This window comes from Petaurus breviceps, unplaced genomic scaffold, assembly GCF_028583685.1.
Source record: "Petaurus breviceps papuanus isolate PSGF00001 unplaced genomic scaffold, PetGlider_PUasm1.0 214, whole genome shotgun sequence".
Classification (NCBI taxonomy): domain Eukaryota; kingdom Metazoa; phylum Chordata; class Mammalia; order Diprotodontia; family Petauridae; genus Petaurus; species Petaurus breviceps.
This window is the reverse complement of record NW_027185863.1, coordinates 25,078,195-25,104,106: the sequence shown is the minus strand read 5'-3', so window position 1 is coordinate 25,104,106 and position 25,912 is coordinate 25,078,195. Positions and strand designations below refer to the sequence as shown.

Genomic DNA, 25,912 nt, shown 5'->3' with positions numbered 1-25,912 from the left:
TCTCTCTCTCTCTCTCTCTCTCTCTCTCTCTCTCTCTCTCTCTCTCTTTTTCTCTCCCTCTCTCTCTCTCTCTCTAATTCTGTCTCTGTCTCTCTGTCTGTCTCTGTCTGTCTGTCTGTCTCTCTGTCTCTCTCTTTTCTCTGTCTGTCTTTCTGTCTCTACCTCTCTCCAAAAAGGAAAGTAGAAAAGAAAGGGGTGGTGGTGATAAAAAGAAGCTCAAATTAAAGGATGCAGTGGCCAGAAGCTAAAAGAGACTTTTGAGAAGTATATGGATAAAAAAGAGAGAAAATAAACAAAATTTTTTCATTTGTGATTATTGCAGCCAGCACCCTGAAATACCCAGGGTTGCTGCTGACACAGGTTCTTAGATCTGCTTTTCTAAAGGAAAGCAACTCACAATGGGTTAACAATCTTGCTTTAATCAAACATATGTCATTTACCTAGTTCAGGGGGAAAAGGTCAGCATCCCAAATTTCAGAAAATACAAACAAGTTACAAACAGAAGTTACAAGAAAACAGAGAAACAGATTAAGCACACAGTCCTCCAACTGTCTGACCTTTACATCCATACCTAGTCAAAGTTACCAGAGAGTGAAGCACTAACATCTAAGTTTTCAAAGTCCTGGGCTCGACAGCTGCATAGAGTTTTGTCTGGTCAAATCACACAACACTTCTCAAAGTGAGCCCCCAAAACAAAGCCTCATACCAGGGTTTATATATCTTCTCCTGTCTCAGAGAATATAACAAACCTCTTGACCCACTGCCCAATTAAAAAACATTCCCCCAAACCAACCCTCCTCCCACAGGCTCCAGGTGCACTTAAGCCTATCAAAGGGCCTAGATGGAGGGAAGATCTTAAATGCCTATTTCTGTAACAGTGACTGCTATGGAAATATGCTTTACATAACTTTGCATGTATAATTGATATGTTACTTGTCTTCTCAATTGTGGGATGGAGCAACAGAGAGGGAGAGAGTTCTGAACTTAATTTGTTTAAAGCAAATGTTAAAATAAATAAAAGTTTAAAAAGAGAAGGTGGAAAAGAGGGGGAAAAGTAAGTGTATATTAAAAGAGACAGTTCTTAAAAGGAATACCTCAGGAAGGGAAAAAGTAAAGTAAAGAAAAATAAATGTAAAAGAAAAGGATAGAGGGAAATGTAGAGTCAGTAGTCATAAATTTGAATGTAAATGGGATGAACTAACATATAAAATGGAGAATTAGAAGAATGGTTTAGAAAACAGAATCTAACAGTGAATTGCCTGTAATAAATATTTGAAATAGAAATATTCTCCAAGTGAAAAAAATATTCTAGAGTACAATTTTTTATGCTTAGTAAAAGTGGTTAGGATGGCAATAATTATCTCTGGGAAAAAAAAAAAAACAAAAGCAAAAATAGACCCACTTAGAGGAAATAAATGGGGAAACTACATTTACTAAAAAGTACCCGTAGATAAAGAATAATATCAACAATGAACATATATGCACAAAATGGCACCTAAATTTTTGAAGGAAAGATTAAATGAATTAAAAGAGGAAATAGACAGGGAACTATACTAGTGGAGGACCTCAATATATCCCTCTGATATTTGATACATATAAAAATAAAACAAAAAAGAAAGTAGTTAAATAAATGAATATATTTTTAAAAAGTTAAATATCAATAGAGTTCTGTAAAATACCTTGTGAGAACAGAAAGGAATAAGCTTATTTCTTAACTGTAAAAGACATCTTCTCAAAAATTGATCATGTATTAAGGCATAAATTCCTCACAAGAAAATACAGAGAAGTAGAGATATTTAATTATCTTTTTCTGACCACAATGAATTAAATGTTACATTGGAGAAATAGCTTTCGAAAAAGAGATTTATTTAACTAAAATTAAATAACCCAATCCCAGAGAATGAGTGAGTCAAAGGACAAAACACAGAAATAATCAGTAAGTTAAGTAAATATAATGAAAACAATGAAACAATAGGCCAAAATTTGTGAAATGTAGCTAAAAGGATACTCAGGGTTAAAATTTATAACTCTAAATAATAACATCAATAAAAGAGAGAAAGAATAGATAAAAACTTGAACATGAAATGAAAATAACCTTAAAACTTATAAATTAAAAAAATCTTCAATTAAAGACCAAAATAAAAATTCCTGAAAATCAAGGAAAAGATTAACCAATTTGGAAGTAGAATACAAAATTATCAATATATTGAATCATTAAATCAAACTAGGAAGTTTGTATTTTTTATGGGTAAAGACAATTTTTAACTTTCTTTTAAACAAAAATTGATTTCTATAATCTCTCTTTTCTTCCTCACCACCTGCCGTAATTGAGAAGGCAAGCAATTACATGTGTAGTCATGCAAAATATATCCATAATAGTCATGTAGTGAAAGGAAATAGGAAAAAAATCTCAAGAAAAAGAAAGAAAAAAATTTTAAAAGTATGTGTCAATATATATTCAGACACCATTCATTCCCCCCCCCCCCGGGAAATGGATTGCATTTTTCATAATAAGTCCTTTAGAGTCTTGGATTGTTGTGTTGAGAGAAGAGCTAAGTCATTAGAGCTAATTACAACTTTCAAAGTAATACCTCTTGCTGCTGCATTTACCCAGTACATTTCACTTTGCATTACTCTATGGAAATCTTTCCAGGTTTTTCTGAGAGCATTCTGCTCAACATTTCTGACAGTACAATAGTATTCTGTCGCAATTACATACCAAAACTTGTTCAGCCATTCCCCAACTGATGAGTATCCCCTCAATTTCTATTTCTTTCCCCCTAGAAAAGAGCTTCTATAAAATGTTTTGTACATGTATGTCCTTTTCTATTTGTTTTTTATCTTTTTGGGGATGCAGACTCCCTAGTGTCAAAGGGTATGCATGATTTTATAGCACTTTAGGCATAGTTCCAAGTGGCTCTACAGAATGGTTGAAACAGTTTACAACTCCACTATCAGTGCATTAATGTCTCATTTTTACCATATCCCCTCCAACATTTGTCATTTGCCTTTTTTGTCCTATTTGACAATCTAATAGGTATGAAGCTCTGAATTTATTTAATTTGCATTTCTCCAGTTGATAGTGAGTTAGAATATCTTTTTTTCATATGGCTACAGATAACTGTTTACTTTATATGAAAACTATTCATATCATTTGATCATTTATGCATCGGGGAATGGTTCTTGTTTATATACATTTGACTCAGTTCTCTATATGTTTGAAAAATGAGACCTTTATCAGAAAACACACAAACAAAAACAACTTGGTTCATTTTTTTTGTTACTATTGCTAACTGTATTTCCCTCAGCCTTATTCCATATCCCATTTATACTATTCTTTCTCTCCTTTCACCCTATCTGTCCTAAAAATATTTTGTTTCTGATAACCATGTCCTCTAATCTGTCCTCCCTTCTATCACCCCACCCCATCCCTTTCCCATCTTACTTTCCTGTACAGTAAAATAAATTTTTATGAACAATTGTGTGTGTGTGTTATATCCCCTTTGAACCAATTCTGATGAGATTAAGGTTCACTCACTCCCCCTCACCTCCCTCCCTTCCAATCCACTGTAAAAACTTTTTTCTTGCCACTTTTATGAGATAATTTACCCTATTCTACCTCCCACTTTCTCTTTCTTCCAATACATTTCTCTCTCTAACCTTACTTTTATTTGTTTTAATATTATCCCTTCATATTAAACTCAAACCTGTTTACTCTGTCTATATATACTCCTCCTAACTGCCCTAGTGATATGAAAGTTTTTGACTTACAAATAACATTTTCCCTGAAAGTATATAAACAGTTTAATGTCATTGAGTCCCTTATGATTTCAATTCCCTATCTACCTTTTAATGCTTCTCTTGAGTCTTGTATTTGAAAGTAAAATTTTCTGTTCAGCTCTGCTCTTTTCATCAGGAATGCTTAAAAATCCTCTATCTCATTATATGTCCATTTTCTCCCCTAAAGAATTCTACTCAAGTTTTGCTCTGTAGATTATTTTTGGTTATAATGCTAGCTTCTTTGCTCTCCAGAACACCACATTTCACACCCCCCAGTCCTTTAATGTAGAGTCTGGTAAATATTGTGTTTTCCTGACTATGGTTCCACCATATTTGAATGGTTTCTTTCTGGATGCTTGCAACATTTTCTCCTTTACCTGGCATCTCTGGAATTTATTTATAATGTTCCTTGGACTTTTCACTTTGGGATCTCTTTCAGGAGGTGATCAGTACATTCTTTCCATTTCTATTTTACTCTCTGGTTCAAGAATATCAGGGCAGGTTCCCTTGTTAATTTCTTTTTTTCTCAAGCAAGTGGGGTTAAGTAACTTGCCCAAGGTTACACTGTCAGTTTTTTTTTTGTGTGGGTGTTAAGTATCTGAGGCCGGAACCGATACTGAGTCCTCCCGACTCTGGGGTCAGTGCTCTTACTCACTTTACCACCTAGCCACCCCCTTTGATAAATTCTTGAAATATGATGACTAGCCTCCCATTTTTTGATCATGGCTTTCAGGTAGTCCAATAATTTTAAATAATTTTAAAATTATCTCCACTGGATCCCAGAGAGACATTTCACATTGTCTTCTATTTTTTTCATTCTTTTGGTTTTGTTTTATTGCTTCTTGATTTCTCATAAGTCATGAGCTTTCTTTTGTTCCAGTCTAATTTTTAATTTTCTTCAGTGAGTTTTTGGACTTCCATTTCCATTTGACCAATTTGCTTGTTATGACATTCTTTTCCCCATTGGCTTCTTGGACCTCTTTTTTTTTTTTCCATTTGGCCTAATTGTTTTTAAGGTGTTATTTTCTTCAGATATTTTTAGTCACCTTTGCCATGCTAGGGGCTCTTTACTCATGATTTTCTTGCATAACTCATGTTTCTCTTCTAAATTTTCCTTTTTCCTCTCATTTCATTTTCAAAGTTGTTTTTGAGTTCTTCTATGGCCTGAGACCAATTGATATTTTTCTTGGAGGTGTTGGATGTAGGAGCTTGCTATTTTCTTCTGAGTCTGTGTTTTGATCTTCTTTGTAACCATGATAAATTTCTAAAATCAGAATTTTTTTTCATTGTTTGTTCATTTTCTCAGACTGTTATTTACTTTTAACTGTTTGTTAAAGCACTGCTCTCTTTTCAGGGTGGGGAGTGCATTGTCCAAAGCCTGAGGGGTTTCATGTAACTATTTTCAGAGATACTTCTAGGAACTCATAAGTTTTCAATTCTTCCTAAGTGGTATGATCTAGGGAGAGGTGTGAATAATAACAAGCGCTTTTTCTTGCCTTGGAACTGTGAGAATGATTCCCCCTCCTCTGTGGCTCCAAGTGCCATGCTAGTGCTTCTTCACACCCTGGGATGACCACCCAGAGTGCTACAACCTGGATCTGAGTATGGGGAAATCCATAGAGTCCTGACTCAGTGCTAACAAAGAGATGCCTGTAATCTTCTCAGCAATTGTTCAACCTCCTTATTGTCTGTGGACTGAGAGGTATGGAAGCAGTTGCTGTCAGTGCTGCTGCCATTGCTGATTCAGTGGATCTAAAGGTCTGTTCCAGGTTTGCTGGGTTTGGAGCCAGAGTTCTGCTGCCATGGCCTGTGATGTACTGTACTCCACTATCATTCAGGTTCAACAGAACTTTCCTACTTAGCTTTCAAGTTGTCGTTGGCATTTGTGGACTGAGAGGTCTGGAAACTGCCACTGCTGCCAGAGATTAAGTAGTTCTACGGCCTGCACTGGGTTTTCTGTGGTCTGGTCTGCACTAGGGAGTCCTCTGCTACACTTTGCTCCTCTTCCCTGGTGCAACAGACCTTTCGTGGAGTGCTTCCAAGTTGGACTAGAAATCTGTTTCATTCCATCTTTTTATGGGTTCTGCTGCCCTTGAATTTTTTTGAGTCATTTTTAATAGATATTTGGAGTGTTTTGGGGAAGAGCTAAGGGGAGTCCCTGCCTTAGTCTGCCATCTTGTTTCCACCTCTTAGGAAGTTTTGTAAACAATGAAATAAATAAATAACTTGCTGACTTGATTAAAAAAAAAGGTTAATTTACCAATAAAAAAGTGAAAAAGGTGAATTCATATCCCAAAAAATTAAATTAAAAATAATTATTATTAGGTCCAAGTTTATACCAATAGAAATAACAATCCAAATTAATTTGATGAATATTTTAAAATAAAATTTGCACTCATAAAAATATAGGATTCTTAAGTAATCATGCCATAGAAAAAGAAATTGAATGCATCAGAAATTAACTTACTATGGGAAAAACAAAACAAAACACAAAGACCAGATGGGTTTCCAAATTAATTCTACTAAACAATGGGAAAAAATAACAAAAATAATTTTTCTGATACTCCATAAATGCCTTTGGGGAAAAATAGTTATATGAGCCAATGAAATTCTTTTCATAAGAAAAAATGGTCTTGATTCCAGAAATACGGGAGAAAGAGAGAGAGAGAAAAAGAGAGAGAGAAAGAAAGAGAGAGAGAGAGAGAGAGAGAGAGAGAGAGAGAGAGAGACAGACAGAGAGAGAGAGAGAGAGACAGACAGACAGACAGAGAGACAGAGAGAGACAGAGAGAGACAGAGAGACAGAGAGAGACAGAGAGAGAGAGAGAGAGAGAGAGAGAGAGAGACTATTGACCACTATCTTCAATTAATATTGATGCAAACATTAAAAAATATAATAACCAAGAAATTACAGCAACGTTGCAATGCTCACACACTATGGCCAAGCTGAATTTATACCAGGAATTCAGAGTTATTTCAATTTTAGGAAAACTGCAATAACAATTTACCATATCAATAACAAAATCAGACAAAAATGATTAATTTAGCAAATGCAGAATAAAACCTTTTGGAGAACAAATAAGTGACTAGTCCTGTTTTAAAAAATTCAGCAGAAAACCCAGGAATAAATAGAGATTTACTAAAAATCAAAAGTTGTATCTATCTAAAACCAAGAGCTAATATTATCTGTAATAGGGATACACTAAAAGCCTTTTCAGCAAGATCAGTAGTGAAGCAAATATTTATCACTATTACTGTTTAACATCATATTAGAAATCACAGCTATAATAATAAACAAGAAATGAAATTAAACAAATAAGCATAGGTATTGAAGCAATAAAACTCTCACTCCTAACAGATGACATGATTATTTACTTAGAGACTCCTAGAGAGTCAACAAAAACTAATCAAAATAATGAACAACCTTGGTGAAGTGGAGGGTATAAAATAAATCCACTCAAATCATCATAATTTTTGTATATTACAAAAAAATTAAGAGGAAGAGATAGAAAGAGAAATCCCATCCAAAATAACTATCAGCAGCATAAAATACTTGGGAGTATACCCATGAAGACACACAGAAACAGCATGAAATGAATTATGAAATTATCCACACAAATAAAGCCAGATAAAAAATATATGGAGAAATATTCTTTGACCATGGATAGGCTAAACCATCATGATAAACATAAAATTAAAATATTAGTTAAATTAATTGAATTTTGAGTGTCATACCAATCAAAGTACCAATTAATTACTTTGCATAGTTAGAAAATGATTTTTAAAATTCTGGAACAACTGAAGTTTAAGAATATAAAGAAAAAAGCATTTTTTTCTTAAATTAGATAAAGGTGGTCTGGCACCAGATCACAAAGTATACTACAAACATTTAATTATAAAAAAATTTTAATGACTAAGAAATACCGAAGTTAATCAGTAAAAAAGTTTGGGTATACAAAAAACAGAAGCTGATAAACACAGTTACCTAGTATTTGATAAATGAAAAGATTACAGCTATTGTGGAAAAAAATTCAAGATTGGACAACAAAAATGGTGGCAAAAATGAAAAGCAGTTTGGCAGAAACTAGAGAAATTCAAATACCACACACTGTATATCAAATTAGGCCCAAAATGGGCACATGATCATGAAGGGTGATACCTTAAGTAAATTAATAGAATAAGTAAGAAATTTCATCTCAGATATATGGAAAAGGAAAGAATTCATAATCAAAGAAGAGATAAAGATAGGCACAAAGTACAATGAATAAATTTTATAATGTAAAATTAAAAATTTATTTAACTAAAATTATCAACGTACCTAAAATTAGAAGACAATCAGAAAACTGGACAGGGGGATCTTTGCATTGTTATATAAATATCTCAATTCTCAAAAATATAGCCAAATCAATCAAACATACAAGAATAAGAGACATTCTGCAACTGATAAATGGTCAAAGGGTATGGATAAGCATGATCAAAACCTGCCAAGGGAAAGAATATCATTGAAATGATAACAAGAAATTAAGGAAGTTATAAAATATTTGTCAAAGAAGAAAAAAAAATGTGTGGTTCAGAGAAACTTAAAATTATTTCTAGCAAGAGTATAAGGAAAAATTAATTTCTATGACATAAGAACATCAATTTTTAAAAAGGCAAATAACATTTCATTAAATGATTTTTAAGAAATAAAAATAACTACAATAGCCAAATCAGTAAGAAACAGAGAAATCGAAAATTTAATTTCTTTTTTTGCCCTTTTTTATTTTTTAATTTACATAATTCATTCCCATAAGATTTTGAGTTACAAATTTTCTCCCCAATTTCCCGTACTCACCACCCCAAAAAGCATTCCCATTGAATATCCCCTCCCACAATCTGTTCTCTCTCCCATGTCTTCCCCCATTCCCTCTTTGACCTTCCAGTAGGGCATGCTGGATCTTTATTCTCCAGTGCCTTTATATCTCATTTCCCAGTTACATGTAAAATTATAATAATAATATGCATGTATATTTTTAATATTTGATTTTAAAAGTTTAGATTCCAGATTCTTTCCCTTCCTCCCCTCTCATCCACCCTCACTGGGAAGATAAGCAATTCAATATAGGCTGTACATGTGTAGCTATGCAAAACACTTCCACAGTGGACATATTGTGAAATACTGACTATATTTCCCTCTATCCTATCCCTCACTCTCCACTTGTTCTTTTTTTTTTTCATTTCTTTCTTTTAAAGTTTTATTGATGTCTTTTCTTTCTTTTTTAAAAATTAATTTGTTTTCTTTTAGTTTACAAGATTCAGTCCCACCCTCCCTTGAGTTTTAAATTTTCTCCCTCCCTTTCACAGCCGCCCCCCCCCCCCAGGCATGGGGGCATGCAATCAAATCTAGGATCTGCAAAAACCTTCACATCAAAGATTAGTCAGCTTGTAAAAAAGGGATTATAACCAATGGAATGAACAATTGGAAAGAGGAAACAAAACAAAACAAGAAAAAGAAAGAAAACAGGTAATTTGCTTCAATCTCCATTCAAATTCTGTAGTTCTTTCTCTGGGTGTGGACATCTCTTTCCATCATGAGTTTTTTGGAGTTGTCTTATAACCTTGCATTGCTGAGAACAGCCCAGTCTATCAAAGGTGGTCATCACACATATGTTGTGTCTGTAATTGTGTACAAATTTCTCCTGGTTCTGCTCTTCTCACTCAACATCAATTTGTATAAGTCTCTCCAGGTTATTATGAAGTGCATCTGCTCCTCATTTCTTATAGCACAAGAATATTCCATTACATTCATATACCACAACTCATTTAGCCATTCCACAATTGATGGGCATCCCCTTGATTTCCAATTCTTTGCCACCATAAAAATAGCTGCTACAAATATTTTTGTACATACAGGGCTTCTTCCCACTTCTGTGATCTCTTTGGGATACAACCCTAGAAGTCGTATTCCTGGGCCAAAGGGTATATACTTATTTATAGCCCTTTGGGCATAGTCCAGATTGCTCTCCAGAATGGTTGAATCCGTTCACATTTCCAACATCAATGTGTTAGTGTTCCCATTTTTCCCACATCTTCTCCAGCATTTATAATTTTCCTGTTTTGTCATCTTAGCCAATCTGATCGGTAAGGTGTGGTGCCTCAGAGTTTTTTTAATTTGCATTTTTCTAATCAATAGTGATTTAGAGCTGTTTTTCATATTCTTATAGATATCTTTAATTTCTTCCTCTGAAAACTGCCTGTTCATATCCTTTAACGATATATCAATCGGGAATGACTAGTATTTTTATAGATTTGACTTAAGTCTCTACATTTTAGAAATGAGCCTTTTTTAGAGACACTCGTAAAAATTCTTTCCCAATTTTCTAGTTCCCTCTTAATCTTTGTTACATTGGCTTTATTTGTACATAAACTTTTCAATTAATGTAATCAAAATTATCTATTTTTTCATTTTATAATGTTCTCTAATTCTAGTATCTTCCCTTTTCCATAAGTATGATAGGTAAACTATCATTGATTTCCCAGATTGCTTACAGTATCAGCCTTTATACCTACATCGTGTACCCATTTAGACTTGATTTTGGTATGCTGTGTTAGATATTGGTCTATGCCCAGTTTCTGCCATACTATATTCCAGTTTTCCCAGCAGTTTTTGTCAAATAAGGAGTTCTTATCCCCAAAACTGGGGTCTTAGGGTTTATAAAACAGTAGATTACTGTAGCCATTGACTGCTAAGTCTTGTGTACCAAATCTATTCCTTAGATCCACTGCTCTATTCCTTAGCCAGTACCAAGTGTTCTGTTTAAACATGGTCATTACTTTGCTTATTTGTTTGTTTTTCTTTCAAATGCTTTATTAACTTGATTTACACCATTCATTTCCGACAGATTTTGAGTTACAAATTTTCTCCCTGTTTTTCCCATACCCATCACCCCTAAATAGCAGTCCCACAGCATATCCCCTCCTCCAATCTGCTCTCTCCCATATTTTCTCCCATACCCCTTTCCACTTCTCCAGTGGATCTCTATATCCTAGTGCCTGTACATCTTATTTCCCAATTACATATAAAATAGTATGAATAATAGTGTGTATATTATACATATATTTGATTTCCAAACTTTGAATTCCAGATTCATTCCCTTTCTCCCTTGTCACCAACCCTTACTGGGAAGATAAGCAGTGCAACATAGGTTGTACATGTGTGGCTAATGCAAAACAATTACATAATAGATATATTGTAAAAGACTGACTATATTTCCCTATATCCTATCACACCTCCAACTTGTTCTGTTTTCTACTTTGATCCGGTCCCTTTTCAAAAGTGGGTGCTTCCAACTCCCCCCCCCCCTACACCCTCCACCTGCCCTCCCTTATGTCATCCCCCCTCTGATCTCTGATCCCCTTCCCCCCTACTCTCCTGGAGGGTGACATACCATATTTAGTATGTATTTCATTCCCTCCTTAAGCCAAATTCAATGGGAATAAGGTTGACCCATTCCCTTTTGCCTTCCTATTCTTCCCCTCCGTTGTAACCACTTTCCCTTGCATCTTCTATACAAGATAGTTTACCCCCATTCTGTCTCTCTTCATCTCATCTCATTATATTTCTCTCTCACCTCTTAATTTCCCCTTTTAAGTATCATCCCTTCCTGTTAAATTGGTCTTGTGCCCTCTATGTATACCTGTGAACATATATACACACATTCACATATATATTCATATGCCCTTATATATAGACATAGATATATATATAGAGAGAGAGACATGTATGTAGACACACACACACACACACATACACACACATTTCTATTCCCTTCAAATACTGAGAAAAGTTTCATGAGTTACAATTATTGTTTTTCCATGTAGGAATGTTAAGTTATAAATATTACAAGAAGCCATGAAGAAACAATTTCAGTATTGTGGAATAACAATAATTGTTTCCCAATTTTTCTTCCACTTCTCTTATTTGATTTTCAAAATACTTTTTAAACTCCTCTATGTCCTGTAAGAAGCTCATACTTTTCTTGGAATCTTTTCATGCAGGACTTCTGACTTTGCTGTTTTATGTTTGATCCTTTGTGTCCCCAAAATATGAGTTTACAGTTGTGTTGTTCTGTTTGCTTTGTTTCCTTTGCTTGCTCATGTTGCCTCTCAATTACTTGACTTTTGAGCCTTTTGGTACAGTAGAACTCTTGTACCAGAAACAGGAGCTTTTCCCAAATGCTGAGTTTTTTTGCATCTGTTGGAGGTATTAATTTGGTGCCCTCTCTGAAGCCTCCACAAGCTCTGAAAGACTGCTCAAGCATCCCAGGACCTCGTCCCTAGACAGCAATCCAGATCCAAGCAGGTAAGCAAGAGCGATTACCATTCTGACTTGTAGCTTTTTCCCCCCTACATTCTGCAAACCAGGAGCTCTGAAGCAACTTTGTGGCAGTGGCTGGAGGGCCACAGAGCCTCAGCTGGTTCTCCCCCTGGGGGGCAAAGGCTGAATCGCACTCCAAATTTCTAGTTCCCAAAATCCACACTACACTGATCTCTCACTTTGTCCTTGGCATTCAAGGGTTAATAATTCTGTAAACTGCCACAGATGCTGGTGATCTGAAGTCCCTCTAGTTGGTGGCTGGTCAGGCCAGCTCTGAGGCTAAAATCTCCAGCTCACACAGGGCTGGGTTCGGCTCCCAGAGTGCTCCATTGGCCGCTTGCTGCCAGCCTGCCGGGGCTGTCCTCAGAGGGAGGTCAGCTTCTCTATGTCGTTTTATGGGTTCTGTTCCTCCAATTTTTTTCTACATGAATTGGAGGAGGTGGGAGCTGGAGCCCCATGGAAGTCCTATTTCTACTCCACCATGTTGACTTGGCCCCTCAATTTAATTAATTCGTTCACAAGAAAAAGTTGTACTGTACTAGATTTGGAGGTGAAAATCTATATTCAAAATCAAACTATTTCTAACTACCACATGACCTTGGGCAAGTCACTTAGACTCTCTTATATTTGTTAGTTCTTTATCTTTAAAGTAGCTGTATGGAATATATTATCTCCAAGATCTCTTTATTATCTAAATCTCTGAATATATAATGCTATGATTTCTGGAAGAAGACTACAGCAATATATTGAGTAATTTTGAATATAATCACAATTGCATGTTTCTTCATAGATTAACTGCTACATTTTATGGAAATTTTGGTTATTTTGAATAGAATTTCTCTTGCTATAATATCTCCTGATATTTGTCAGTGTAGTACAAAGGTGGTGATCGTCCTATTTTGTTTCTTTCATATCTTGCTATTTTACTGAAAGCATACTTAATAAAAATTATTTTCTTTGGTGAATCTCTGATGTTTTGAAGTCATTTAATCTCAAAATAAGAATATTTTTTTATCTTCTTAGATAATCATGACTTTAATCATGAATTCTTATCATTACCATAATAAGATTTTTTAGAACTATGTAAGATATTAATAGAGACAATAAAAAATGATATCTTGTCCTCTTTGTATTAGGAAATTTACTGTTTATTAGTTGCAAAAAAGGCAACTTTTCATTTTATATATGTTGTAACATGAAAAAGTGCCCTTCCATGTTTACATTTTTAGCATTTTTAACATAAAAGAGTGTTATCTTTTGTGAAAATATTTAACACTTATTAAAAATGTGACATATTAAATATGTTTGACATTAGATTGAAGGTGGAGAAGACCTAGGATTAAGTATCACCTCTAACTCACATTGGCTGTGTGACCCTGGGCAAGGAATTTAACCTCTCAATGATTTAGACAACTCTCAAAGAGTACAAGTTGAAGAGGAATCACCAGCCTGCACTGGTAGAGGGCAACTTATGTAGTCACATTGATTTATTACTTACATCAATAAAAGCATAAAATTAGTTCTTCTCCCTTTTAACAGAATCATGTGTTTTAAAATTATTTCATTGTGGGGGTGGCTTGGTGGCACAGTCAGCAAAAGCACTGGCCATGGAATCAGGGGGACCCAGTTCTGTTCCAGCCTCAGACACCGAACACTGCCCCCCCACACACACACACAACTAGCCTTGTAACATTGGGCAAGTTACTTAACCCCAATTTCCCTCCAGAAGGCAAAAAAAAAATTATTTCATTGTTTATGTAACTCTTTTCCTCTAACAATGACAACTTCATATCCTTAGTATGAACCTCAATTATTCACAGTTAATTATTTACTCTTACAAGGAAAAAAAAAAACTAAAATAATATACCTAAATTCCTAAACCCTCAGGTCAAAGAGAAAATATGACAAGAAAAAAGAAAAACACAATTCAAACATGGCAGAAACACAATTAGAAATACACAAGACCTAGATGTGGCTATACTAACAGACTAAAGGTCTTAGAACGCTATATATTGAAAAAAAAAATGGGATTGTGGTAAAAATTCTCATACCCAACAATGTTAAGCATAAGCCTGAATGGAAAAAAAGTGGATATTCAATGAATTGCCAGACTTTCAGGATTTTATTGCAGAAAGACCTGAATTTAATAGAAAATTTGAGATACAAGATCAAAGAGAAATATAAAGACTGAAGACTAATTAAAATGGACTCAATAGGGACAGACACTACTTTTTAAATTTTTTTTTTGCTATTTACTTTTTACATGAGGAAATATAAACTTTGTCTAAGATTGTAATTAGTAATTGGGTAATTTGAAAGAAAGACTGTGGTAGAGCTGAGTATGACATGATTCTAAAAGTAATATCACCTAGAAAAGTTAAAAAAAATAATTATCTTATGCAGATGGGGTGCAAATGAAAGAAGTGACAAAGGAATTAGATGGGAGAGGAGGGGTGGTAGTTCTGGAACTCTACTGTCATAGGTAATGGGATTTAGAAGGATGTAAAAGTCTTCTAAATTCAGAAGAAAATGAATTTTTTACGGTTGGGATAGGGGGATTTTTAGAATTAACCTTACTCATGTGAGATCTGGGTTAAAGAGACATATATATATATATATAATTTGTGATTGTAAAGAAATTTAAAGATCCTTTTATATTGGAAAACTAAGTGGCACTTAGCACCTAGTTCAAATTAAGCCTCTGTCAAGGAAAGAAAAGGTATGAACTCCTGTTGTTGACATAACAGAAAAGGGCTGAAAAGGGAGGAGCAATTCTATATATAAGGAAAAGCCCCAGAGAGGGAAAGTCAGAACTCCTTGGGATAAGATTTGTGGTGGTAGAAGTAGCTACTGCCAAGGAGGCTAAAGAGGAAAGGCCCAGGATGGAGAGAATGATTTTGATTTTGGGAATATGAGTGAAGTGATTTTCATTCTGGGAACCAGCTTCTAGGGAGCTACCAGCTTCTCCTGGGATCTGCAAAGACTGTATGATCCTGTGTGTAGCTTTATTAAGCCTTGACTTCCCGGGAACAGAGACTGTGAAGGATTTAAGGTAGACTGTGAGCTTCAGTATGGAAGAGGAACAGCACTGAGAGCTGGACAAGGAACTGGGAGCTGTCTGCCTTTGAACCCAGGTGACAGTTTGGTGAATCAAAATTGGAGCTGGGACCATGGAAGGGGATCCAGGGAATCTGAGAGACTACCCTAAGTTAAACTGAAAGAAGACTTTACTTGGACACTGTGTACTGACTGAGAAGATTGTAACTTATTTGGGACTGAGGGGTGGATGGCCTGTGTATTTTACACTACCCCTTAAGAGAGTGCTGCCTTGTAATACTGATATTGTAATTTAGTGTGCTCCATGAGTGGAGAACTTTGACTATTGTATTTTGTGATGCTTAAGGAGGCAAGAATAATTGAATGATTGATTTGATTGAATCATTGACTTACCAAGTGATTGATTGACTAAATGATTATACTTTGTTCAAAACTGTGTGATCACTGTGGTGAAAACTATGTGGCCATTTTCTGTGATATATTGTTGTGAATGCTGTATTTTGATTATCTGTGATAAGCTGTAACATTGTGAATGCTGTACCTTGATTTACTGTGAATTTTTTGCTCTGATTTGTTATTGAATAGAGTGTTCACTATAGCATGTAAGCAGAAACTTAAAAGCTGTTCACATTAGCCTTCTTCTGGAAAGCTGCTCATGCTTGACTTTAGAACATTTAGAAGGGAATAAAAATCTTCTAAATATATAAAGAAATAAGAGGGTGAGGGACTAGAATAAGTTTGAATGGGGTAATGAAGGAATGACATATTTTGGGGAGGGTAGAAAAATTTTGTAAATTCTGATATAAATAAGAGGGAAGGGGGAAGGGTGGGGGAGAAGGTATAGGGGGATTTTTGGAGTGTAGTAAGTTAAGTAAGTTAAGTAATATGAAGGCAAGGTAAAAGGTAGACATAAAGTAGAGGAATCAGGAGGGATAGGAAATAAGAGATACATAAAAATCATAAAATAAAGATGAGGCACAGAATTTATTAGGGAAAAAAGCAGGAGTAGTAATCATGATCTCAGACAAAGTTAAAGCCAAAATAGATTTATTCAAAAGGAAAATAGGGAAACTTTACTGTATGTCAGTCATATTAATCAATATTGTTTTAAATTATATTTAAATAACGATGTTATAAGGTTGGAATGTTGCTGTGGTGTAAGAAATGACAAGTTGGTGGATTTAGAAAAAAATTGAAAAGAGTAGGACTTATAAAAAGATGTTATCTATCTTCAGAGAAACAGAGCACAAACAAGTATAGTGAGATCTAACAAAGGTGCATACGGATGTATATGTGTATGATTCTATCTCTGTGTATATAAGTATATTATGAATATACATCTATATGTATGTCTATGTTTGCATATATATATGGATTGTTGTGCATATGTTTAAAATACATACATACACATATCTCAATACATGTGTAGTATGTACATATATATACATATTGTAGAAAGTACATATATTATAGACCCCATGTATATATTTGCTTGTAGTGTATATATGTGTGTGTGTATTTATACATGTATATATCCATTATTCCATCCCTATCTGTGTGTGTGTGTGTGTGTGTGTGTGGTGTGTGTGCTTCATTGTAGCCTTTTGGGGATGGAGAAATAAGGGGGAAAATGAAGTAAAAAGTGCACAGTAGAGAACAAAAATAAAATCTACAAGGAAGTAAAGAGAAGACAGAGAGCTCTGAAAACAATGTGTAGTACTTATTGTAGTGGCTTTCTTGGAATGGATATTTATTGCTTTTTGACAGTCTTTTTTTTTTCTTATTTTGTATTTGTTCTAGTATTTAAGCATGTTTCTTTTTTTATTTTTTTTTCTTATTTTGTATTCAAGGGTTAAATTTACAAAAAAAAAAAAATACAAAAAGACAGTTATTTTGGGAGAGCAACCTACCTGGGATTCTCACTTTCCAGGATCATGAGTTTCTTTTTTTCTCCACATTATCACTTTCAGTACTCGAAAGTATTCTTTATGATCGTGTAACTTTCTGCAGGTTCATTTCTTTTTCTATTTGATTTACTAAAATGCTAATAGAGTCCTCTCCCCTCATCTCCCTCTCCAACTGCCCACCCCCTTTCCCACCTTCCTTGTCCCCTTTCCCTTCCCTCTCCCTCTTCCCCTCCCCCTCCTCCTCCCCATCCTTCCTTCCATCCTTCCTCCTTCCTCCCTTCCCTGTCCTAGGCCATGCCGTGGTGCAGTCGGCTGAGGACGCCATGGAGTCCGCCCAAGCGGACATCACCCAGCTGTGCCAGGACATGTTCTCCAAAATGGCCACATACCTGACGGACAAGCTGACAGCCACCAGTGAAGATTCTAAACTTCTGGAAAATATGAACAAACTGACTAGCTTGAAGTATCTAGAAATGAAAGCTATTGCAGTAAGTAGAAACCTAAAGGACTTAAACCAGAAATATGCGGCCCTTTGGCCTTATCTGGATCAGATCACTTTAACTGAGGGGCAAGTAGCCAGTCTTGAGCAGGCAGCTTACAAGTTGGATGCATATTCAAAGAAACTAGAAGCAATGTATAAGAAGTTTGAGAGGCGATGAAAGAATTCTTTAGCACAAAGACTTCAACTACAAGAATAATTTATAAGAAATATGTGGGATGGGACTTATCACTAGGCTTCAGTTCCCAAAAGGAAGCGGTGCTGCTGACCCAAGGAGAATCCCAGCCCCGGCTCTGGCTGGATGTGAAACTCTGGCCACCCCAGCTGTTTTCCTCAACCTGTACCCCTGGAACCTCATCTTAGCGTGTGCTTCCTTGTGTGCCCTGGACCAAGGCTCAGAAATCAGGATCTACCCAGTCTGTAGCAGACACAAATGAGAGGCTCGCTGCTCCCTGGCTCCTCCCTTATCCCCACCCCGCTCATAACCTATTCTTCAGCTTAAATAATAAATACCAACCTATGAAAAAAATACATAAAATGCTAATAGAGATTTGGTATAATATACATACTCTTTAGGTATCTATCCAAAAGGGTGTTCATCTTTCTTAATCTTGCATTTTGTTTCTTGTTTTATTTTATTTTTTTTAGAATTCATTTAGTATTTTATTTTCCTCCATTCTATGTAATTTTAAACATTCATTTTAAACCTTTGAACTCCACATTTCTCCCTCCCCCCAATACATCCCCTCACAGAGAAGGCAAGCAATTTGATATAGGTTGTATATGTGTAGTCAAGCAAAATATTTCTATATTGCTCATATTGTGAAAGAAAAAAAACCCTCAAGAAAAATAAAATTTAAAAAAAAGTATGCTTCAATCTGTATTTAGACACAATCAGTTTTTTCTCTGAGTATGGATAGCATTCATCATAAGTCATTCAGAGTTGTCTTGGATCACTGTATTGATGAGAATAACTAGTCATTCATAAATGATCATCTTATAATTTTGCTGCTACTTTGTAAAAAAATAAATTTAATTTTGAATTAGCTCATGTAAATCTTTTCAGGTTTTTTTTTTTTCTGAGACCATTCTGCTCATCGTTTCTTATATTGTCTTGCCTAAATCTATTTTTCTGTTCATTTTTTTCGAATGAGATATTTCATATTGTCTTCTATTTTTTCATTCTTAACTTCCACTTTCTCAATTCAGATTTTAAGGGATAATTTTCTTCTGTGAGCTTTTGTACTTTCTTTTCATTTGGCCATTTTAGGAGAGTTTTTTTATTTTTTCTTCAGGGAATTTTTGTGACTCTTTTTCCATTTGGCTAATTCTGATTTTTTTTAAGGCATTCTTCTCTTCATTGACTTTTTATACCTGTTTTGCCATTTGTCTTAGTCTGTTTTTTTAAGCTCTTATTTTGTTCTATATTTTTTTAGCCTTCTTTATCAAGATGTTGCCTTGTTTTTCATGATTTTCTTTCATCACTCTCATTTCTTTTCTGAAGTTTTTCTCTATCTCTATTACTTGATCTTCAAAATCCTTTTTGGCCTCTCCCACAGTCTGAGACCAATTCATATTTTTCTTGGAGGCTTTGCATGCAGGAGCTTTAAATATTTATGTTCTTCTGAATGTATGTTTTGTTCTTACTTGTCACCATAGTAAATATGAAGTTTTGTTTTTTTTTCAGAATTTTTTTCTGTTGTTTGCTCATTTTCCTAGCCTATTTTTTTTTCTTTGAATTCTTTGTTAAAGTATTGCTCTGCTTCCAGGATGAAGTCACACTGTTCCAAGCCTTAGGGGTTTTGTTCACCTGTTTTCAGAATTACTTCTGAGATTATAGTGTTCAGTATAGTATATTATTCAGTCTAGTATTTAGAGATACTTTTAGGGATCTCTAAGTTTTCAGTTCTTCCAAGAAGGTATTATCTAAGGAGAGGTGTGTTTATTACTCTCTTGTACTATGCTCTGATCTGTGAGGGACTACAAGCACTCTTTTGTGCCCTGGAATGGTGATGAGACTCCCTGCTCCATGCCATGGCAGCAGCAAGCTCTGGTGTGCTAGTGCCCTTCCTCACCTTGTGACTGCCACCCAGGACTATGACATAGATCCCGGTATGGGCAAAGAAGCAGAGTCCTGCCTCAGTGCTAGCAAACAGATGCATATAATCTCTTCCTGACCAGTTGTTCACCCCCCCGCCCCCTTACCATTTGTGGATTGAGAACTCTGGAAGCAACTGTTATCACTGCTGATTCAGTGACTCCCAAAGCCTGTTGCTGGTTTTACTGGGCCTGAATCTATGCTGGCCAAGCCTGTGCTGGACTGTGTTCCACTCTCATCCAGGTATGAAAGACCTTTCCTGTTGACCTTCTAAGTTGTCTTCAGGTGGAAAATTATTTCATCCTGTCCTTTTGTGGGCTCTGCTGCTCCAGGAATTTTTTAAAACCATCATTTAAAGGTGTTTGGAGGGATTTGAGGGAGAGTTTAGGCCAGTCCCTGCTTTTTCTCTGCCATCTCAGCTCTGTCCCTTGCTTCTTGTTTTACATCAATTTTCTGTCCCCAAGTGATCAGTTCCTTCCACTTTTAATCCTATAGATAATCATTTAAAAATAAAATAAAACTTTGGCATAGAACCTGTGGAAGTGCCCCACCCCCAATAAATAGAAAAAAAAAATTGTACATGATTATTTCTTGTCCATAGTTTTAATTCCATCCTCATAGTCTAATTCAAAATGAGCACATTTTAATTCAAAATTTTCAAATATCTTCCTATTATTTCCTTAAACCTATGGCACTTGGCTTGTGCTTAAGAATCAAGAATCCATAATATACCTTGTTTCACTTTTGACCTTTCATCTATTTACCTATTACTCTTAATTCTCTGTTGTTTCTCAATAATTTTTTTCTATCATTTCTTTTTTAGTGACCTTCCATATATGAACCTAAATTTTCATTGAATAATACTAATAAAGAAATATGACAATGGGAGTTTGCATATTTAATTAATGCCCCATATGTATCCTATGAAAGAGATAGTTCAACCTTCTCCCTTGACATCAAATCATCTCTTCATTCTGACCTATCTACTGTGTGATATACAGCATATACTTAACTTTCTACTTTGACTTTAATGACAGATTTAGTCCATAATATGTAACAGTCCATAACATGTAACAGTTGCCTAGTTTCATGTACAGGAAATCTTTTGCGGTGGTTCCTAAGAGATGTTTTCACCTGTTGCAACACCTCTAATTATGACTAGTTAGCAGAGAGAGACTATATCAGCTTGTACTTTTTCTAGCAATCACAGGGAACTTTATAAAATATCCTCTTATTGAGCAGGGTCTTGATCCTCTCTGATAACACATGCCAAATATCTAGACACTTTTATTTTCTTAATAAAACATTCATTAGGAATTTGGAATAAGATTAATGTTATGATGCCATTAAAAGAGGACAAAACTGATTCTTAGCTCCTGATAAATTCCATTGCATTCACTGAAAATTTTCAGTTTGTTTTTCTCATTGTGATTAAAAAAAAAATCAGGGCCTTGGGCTCTCAGGAAGTGTTTGCGACAGGAGATGCTGAATTTTTTATTCCTATAGTGCTAGTTCATCATCTTAAATATTCTCTTGTGGTTTCATTCTCGTAAATGACTAGATTTCTCCCAGCTTATTATTGAATTTCCAGACCACACCTTTCCCAGGGTGTTTAGGTTTCCTTTGGTGATTTTATTTTAACAGTTGTGATTACATAACTTTTCTCCCATGATTTTTCTCCTTTATATTTTTGTTGATTCACTTTAAAAAGAGCCAAAGTATCTACAATAACAATTGGTGATATAATATATATATATACATATACACACAAATACTTACATGTGTGTGGAAGTACATGCATTCATGTATATACAGGCATGTTGTATACATGTGTATGTGTAAATATGGTATATATGTGCATGCATGTATACACGTATGTATATGCGCACACATACTTTTAAAAGAGCTCTAAGACACCCAGAAGAAAATATACAGTAGGGTTATAATATAGAGTAGTTTTGTTCTACTTTGTAAAATTGAATAGATGTGTTTATACATATATATATATACACATACACACACATATATATATATACATATTACGCATAACGTAAGTTCACAGCTTAATAAATTCTTGTACTTAAAATTTTGATATGTTTGTATGAATTTATGTTTTCCAACTTCATAATGAAAAATAAAATTAAAAATTATAACAAAGCAATTGACATATCAGGAGGTTTTTACATGTGTAACCATTCTCATTCCTGGAAGTTTCCTTATTTGTAAAATGTAGATACTGACTTCATCTATCATCCAGGGTTATCATGAGGATCAAATGATAAAAATATGTAAAGGGCTTTGAAATCTTTAAATTACACACACACACATGTGCGTGTGTGTACATATGAATGTGTCTATATAGTGGTATATTTTGTATCTTACTGGTAAACCCTATGCAATTTTTATTTTTCATTTTGCAGCCTCTGGATTTCTATATCATTTTCATTCAACTAGTTTTGATACTTGGAAGTGTTCTGACCAAGATGAGCAAATGTAGTGCTATACACCAGATGTCTGAAATTTGTCCTCACATTTTCTGCTCCACTGTTGCCAACTATGTGTTGCCTCAACTTTTCCTCCAAGTTAGCAATAAACTGTTCTCTCTCAGAGAAGGGCTCTAATTGGTTGAATTTATTTTCTGTGGTAGCCATTGTGCATCGGGTTCAGGGCTTTTGTTTAATGCAAATATTTACCTTGCAGAGGGTAAGTCTATGATCAGTAAAGCACTCTAAGTATTGCCTTCATCACTCTCACATCCTGACTGTCTCTTTTCCTTATAATCACATATTATATTTAATACCTATAATTGCTGCAAGGGTGAATCCATGAAGTTTTATTGCATTTAACTACATGGAAGACACTGTTGGTGATAAGAAGGTCATGAGATGCACAAGTCTTAAGTAATAAGTGATATTGCTATTTCTTACTCCCTGCCAACTTTGGTTGTCTGAGCTTACTCTAGCATTAACATAACCGAGAATTGTAAGCTTGTACTCTTTTGACACATTGATGATAAGGATTTCCAGGTCTTCATTAAATTTTTCTTTGACATCATCCGAATTTGTCATGGTGGGAACATAAGCACTGATGAATAGTGGCATGATGTTTTCCTGAAAATGACAATCACATTGTCATGAACCTGTCATTCACTGCTTTTAGTACGCATATAAGCTTGTTGACTAGATTAGTTTTGATTGCAAAACCTACACCAGCTTCACAGCACTCCCCTTTACTGTGGCCACTCCAGAAAAAAAAAATTTAAAAAGCATTCAAACTCTCCTGTACAGAGTGCAAATCTGATGATTTGTCACATTGTTGGAATGCAAAAATATGCTTCCCCAATAGACCATTTATGGAGAACACACACAGGGAAAGCAATCACATGGTGGTTACAATAAGCGATACAAGGGCACTCTCAAAGTCTGTCTTAGGTACTTTGGAATTGATTATGTGGTATGAGAAACACTGGTACAATACCGTGCAGCATGGCTTGCCCTCATCAGAGCAGGTCCTGTGCTACATTTAGCAAAGCAGAGTTGAAATAGTTAAAAAATTCAAGATAAGAAAGTTTAGAGAATCCCAAACATCCACATGGACTATTTGTGCCTGTCCTGTGATAGAACATTTTGAGCTCATGTTTCTCTGATCAGCTGCAGTCAGACACACATAACTTGACTCTATCATAGTGATGTAATTTTGATCATCTTTGAGAATGAAGTACAACTGTAAATAAACCAACTATATTTTTTAACCTCCCACTTTCCAATTCTCTCAGTTTTCTCTACTTCCTTGGTTTTTCAACCTTCAGATCATTATAATTGCTATCATGTCCTTTACCAACTGCCAATAGACAATGTAGAAAAAAAAAGAAAGGAAAGGCAGAAGGGTTTTTGTGGTTTTGTGTGTGTGTGTGAGTGTTATTTTAATTGTGGTTCTTTCTAATGGAGTAGAAATCATTTCGTTCATTGAGTGGGAAAATAATGTCACTTCCCCTACCCCTTGTTTACTGGGACAGAGGATTTGGAGTTTTTTAAAGCCAGTACGCTAAAGAAATAAGAACATTTGTAAAGGCATTTTTTTTTAATTGAAGATACTGGAATCATAATCAAATTCTGAGTATGTGATAAGATATGTCACATTGAGTTGCCCAAGAGTTCATCAGTAAGGTATGAAAATGTGAAACGAATTAAAGCTTTCTTAAGTTGCACTCCTGAAGACGTACAGAAAAGAATATATACATAAATACATATATACACACACAAACACTTATATATGCAGAAATACTATTTCTCAGAGAAGCATGAACCAAAATGTTGCTAAAATTTGACAGGTTTTAATGAAGCAAAATCTAAATTATTTTGTAGAAGGAAAAATAATATAATTCATTGTAAGAACGGGGTTCTTTGGTAATATGCCATAGTGAATATGTGATTAGCCTTGCATCTTTTATAACAAGCCAAGGTTACTTTTCCTAATTTGAAAAGTAGGTCCACCTTTCCAAGTACCCTCAAGAAGCTAAAGGCTGGGAGAATTATAAAAATGTCCTACATCCATTGACTATGGTAAATATTTCAATATATTTTATCTATGTTCAAACATCAATTGATTTTTAAAATACTCTAACTTCCTTCATTCTAGTGGCTCCTCCCTCAGTGTCCTGCCATAAATTCCTTAGGTCTAATGTCCTCCTTACATATAAAATAATCCATATATGTATATTCTTGCATGTAGTGATCAGGGAAAGAAGACTTTTCTCTCCAAGAATTTCCCAGTTTTTTCAGTAGCACAACCATTATGCATGATAACAAAGGAAGAATATTTTAATGGGAAGATTCCTTGTTTAGAAATGAGAGAATTGGAAAAGATTTGCAAAATGTAGTACTTATACAATATCTGGCAGATGAGTGAGAAGCAGTTTGATAGCATATATGAAATCCTCAGCATGGAATAAGGAATACCAGAGTTCAGATTACATCCCAGATATTTATTAACTCTGCCCTTTGATGAGATATTTAACCTCTCAATATTCAGAGCCATAAAATGGGACAATAACATGGTATCTTACATCAGTATTAGCTAGATGTGGTCAGAGGTTGAGAATACAGATTTTAGAATAAAAAGAACAAGGTAAAAGTAATCTCCGAATCATGGAAGAAGAAGAAGAAGGAGAAGAAGAAGAAGAAGAAGAAGAAGAAGAAGAAGAAGAAGAAGAAGAAGAAGAAGAAGAAGAAGAAGAAGAAGAAGAAGAAGAAGAAGAAGAAGAAGAAGAAGAAGAAAGAGGAGGAGGAAGAGGAAGAGTTGGAATTTAGGTAAAACTTTTAAGGTTTGCAAAGCACGTCAGTGTTCCTGTTTGATCCACTAAAAAAGAGGTGTTATTTTTAAAATAAAAGGTTTTTTTTAATTTTATTTTTATATGACTATGATTTTCCCCAGTAAAACTACCTCAATTCATATGGAACAATATTTAATGTTTGTAAATATTTTGGAGGAAAAAAGGGGAAAAATCAGTGTAACAGATCACTATACTTAAAAAATCTATACAATGCATGGTACCTATGAAAGTCTAATCCCTTCAACTTCTTCTATGTATGAGTTTTAAATTTCATTTTCTAAAATTTTTTCAGAAAAGTATTTATTTTGTTTATAGTTTTTATTAATTCTCTCCACCATTTGAGAATTCTATAATTTTATTCTTGGATTCATAGGACCTATACTTCTTTATTTTCAGTGTTACCCATAGAATTAAAGCTATTAAGTTACCTGTTTGAGTTTCCTCTTCTGAACAGTTTTTATGTAATGACATTGTAGATTTCTCTCCCTGGTCCTCTATTTCTTTTTTTTGTTTTAATTTTAGAGATACCAATTCCTACAGCTGATGGAAACGTTATGCCCCTCTTTAAGATATTTTCAGTTTCTTAGATTGGGCAGTTCATTATTAATTTTGATCCTCTAATGGTCAATGTTTCCTTTATTTTCCATTAAATCTGCTCTCTGTTTCCATGTCCTCCCACTTGTCAAGGTCTCAGCAGTCCTTAGCTGAGCTGATTCTCTTTCTACAAAGGAAGGATGAGTGGTTTCTCAAAGCATCAAATCCCTGAAGATTATAACCAATGTAAGGTCACTATATACATTTATAGAATGTCTTTCTTCCTTTACATGGGAACATTCCTCAGTAGGCCATCTTCCTATCTTTGAAACAAGATTTCACTCTTTCTG

At 34.8% G+C, this 25,912-nt stretch overlaps 1 protein-coding gene across 1 annotated transcript; it reads left to right on the top strand.

Moving 5' to 3' along the window:
- The first annotated feature begins 17,396 nt into the window (after nucleotides 1-17,396).
- LOC138165697 (biogenesis of lysosome-related organelles complex 1 subunit 2-like) lies at nucleotides 17,397-18,037 on the top strand. Its single transcript, XM_069093956.1, has one exon. It carries the CDS (start codon nucleotides 17,423-17,425, stop codon nucleotides 17,756-17,758), a length of 336 nt encoding a protein of 111 aa, XP_068950057.1. The 5' UTR covers nucleotides 17,397-17,422; the 3' UTR covers nucleotides 17,759-18,037.
- The last annotated feature ends 7,875 nt before the right edge of the window (nucleotides 18,038-25,912 follow it).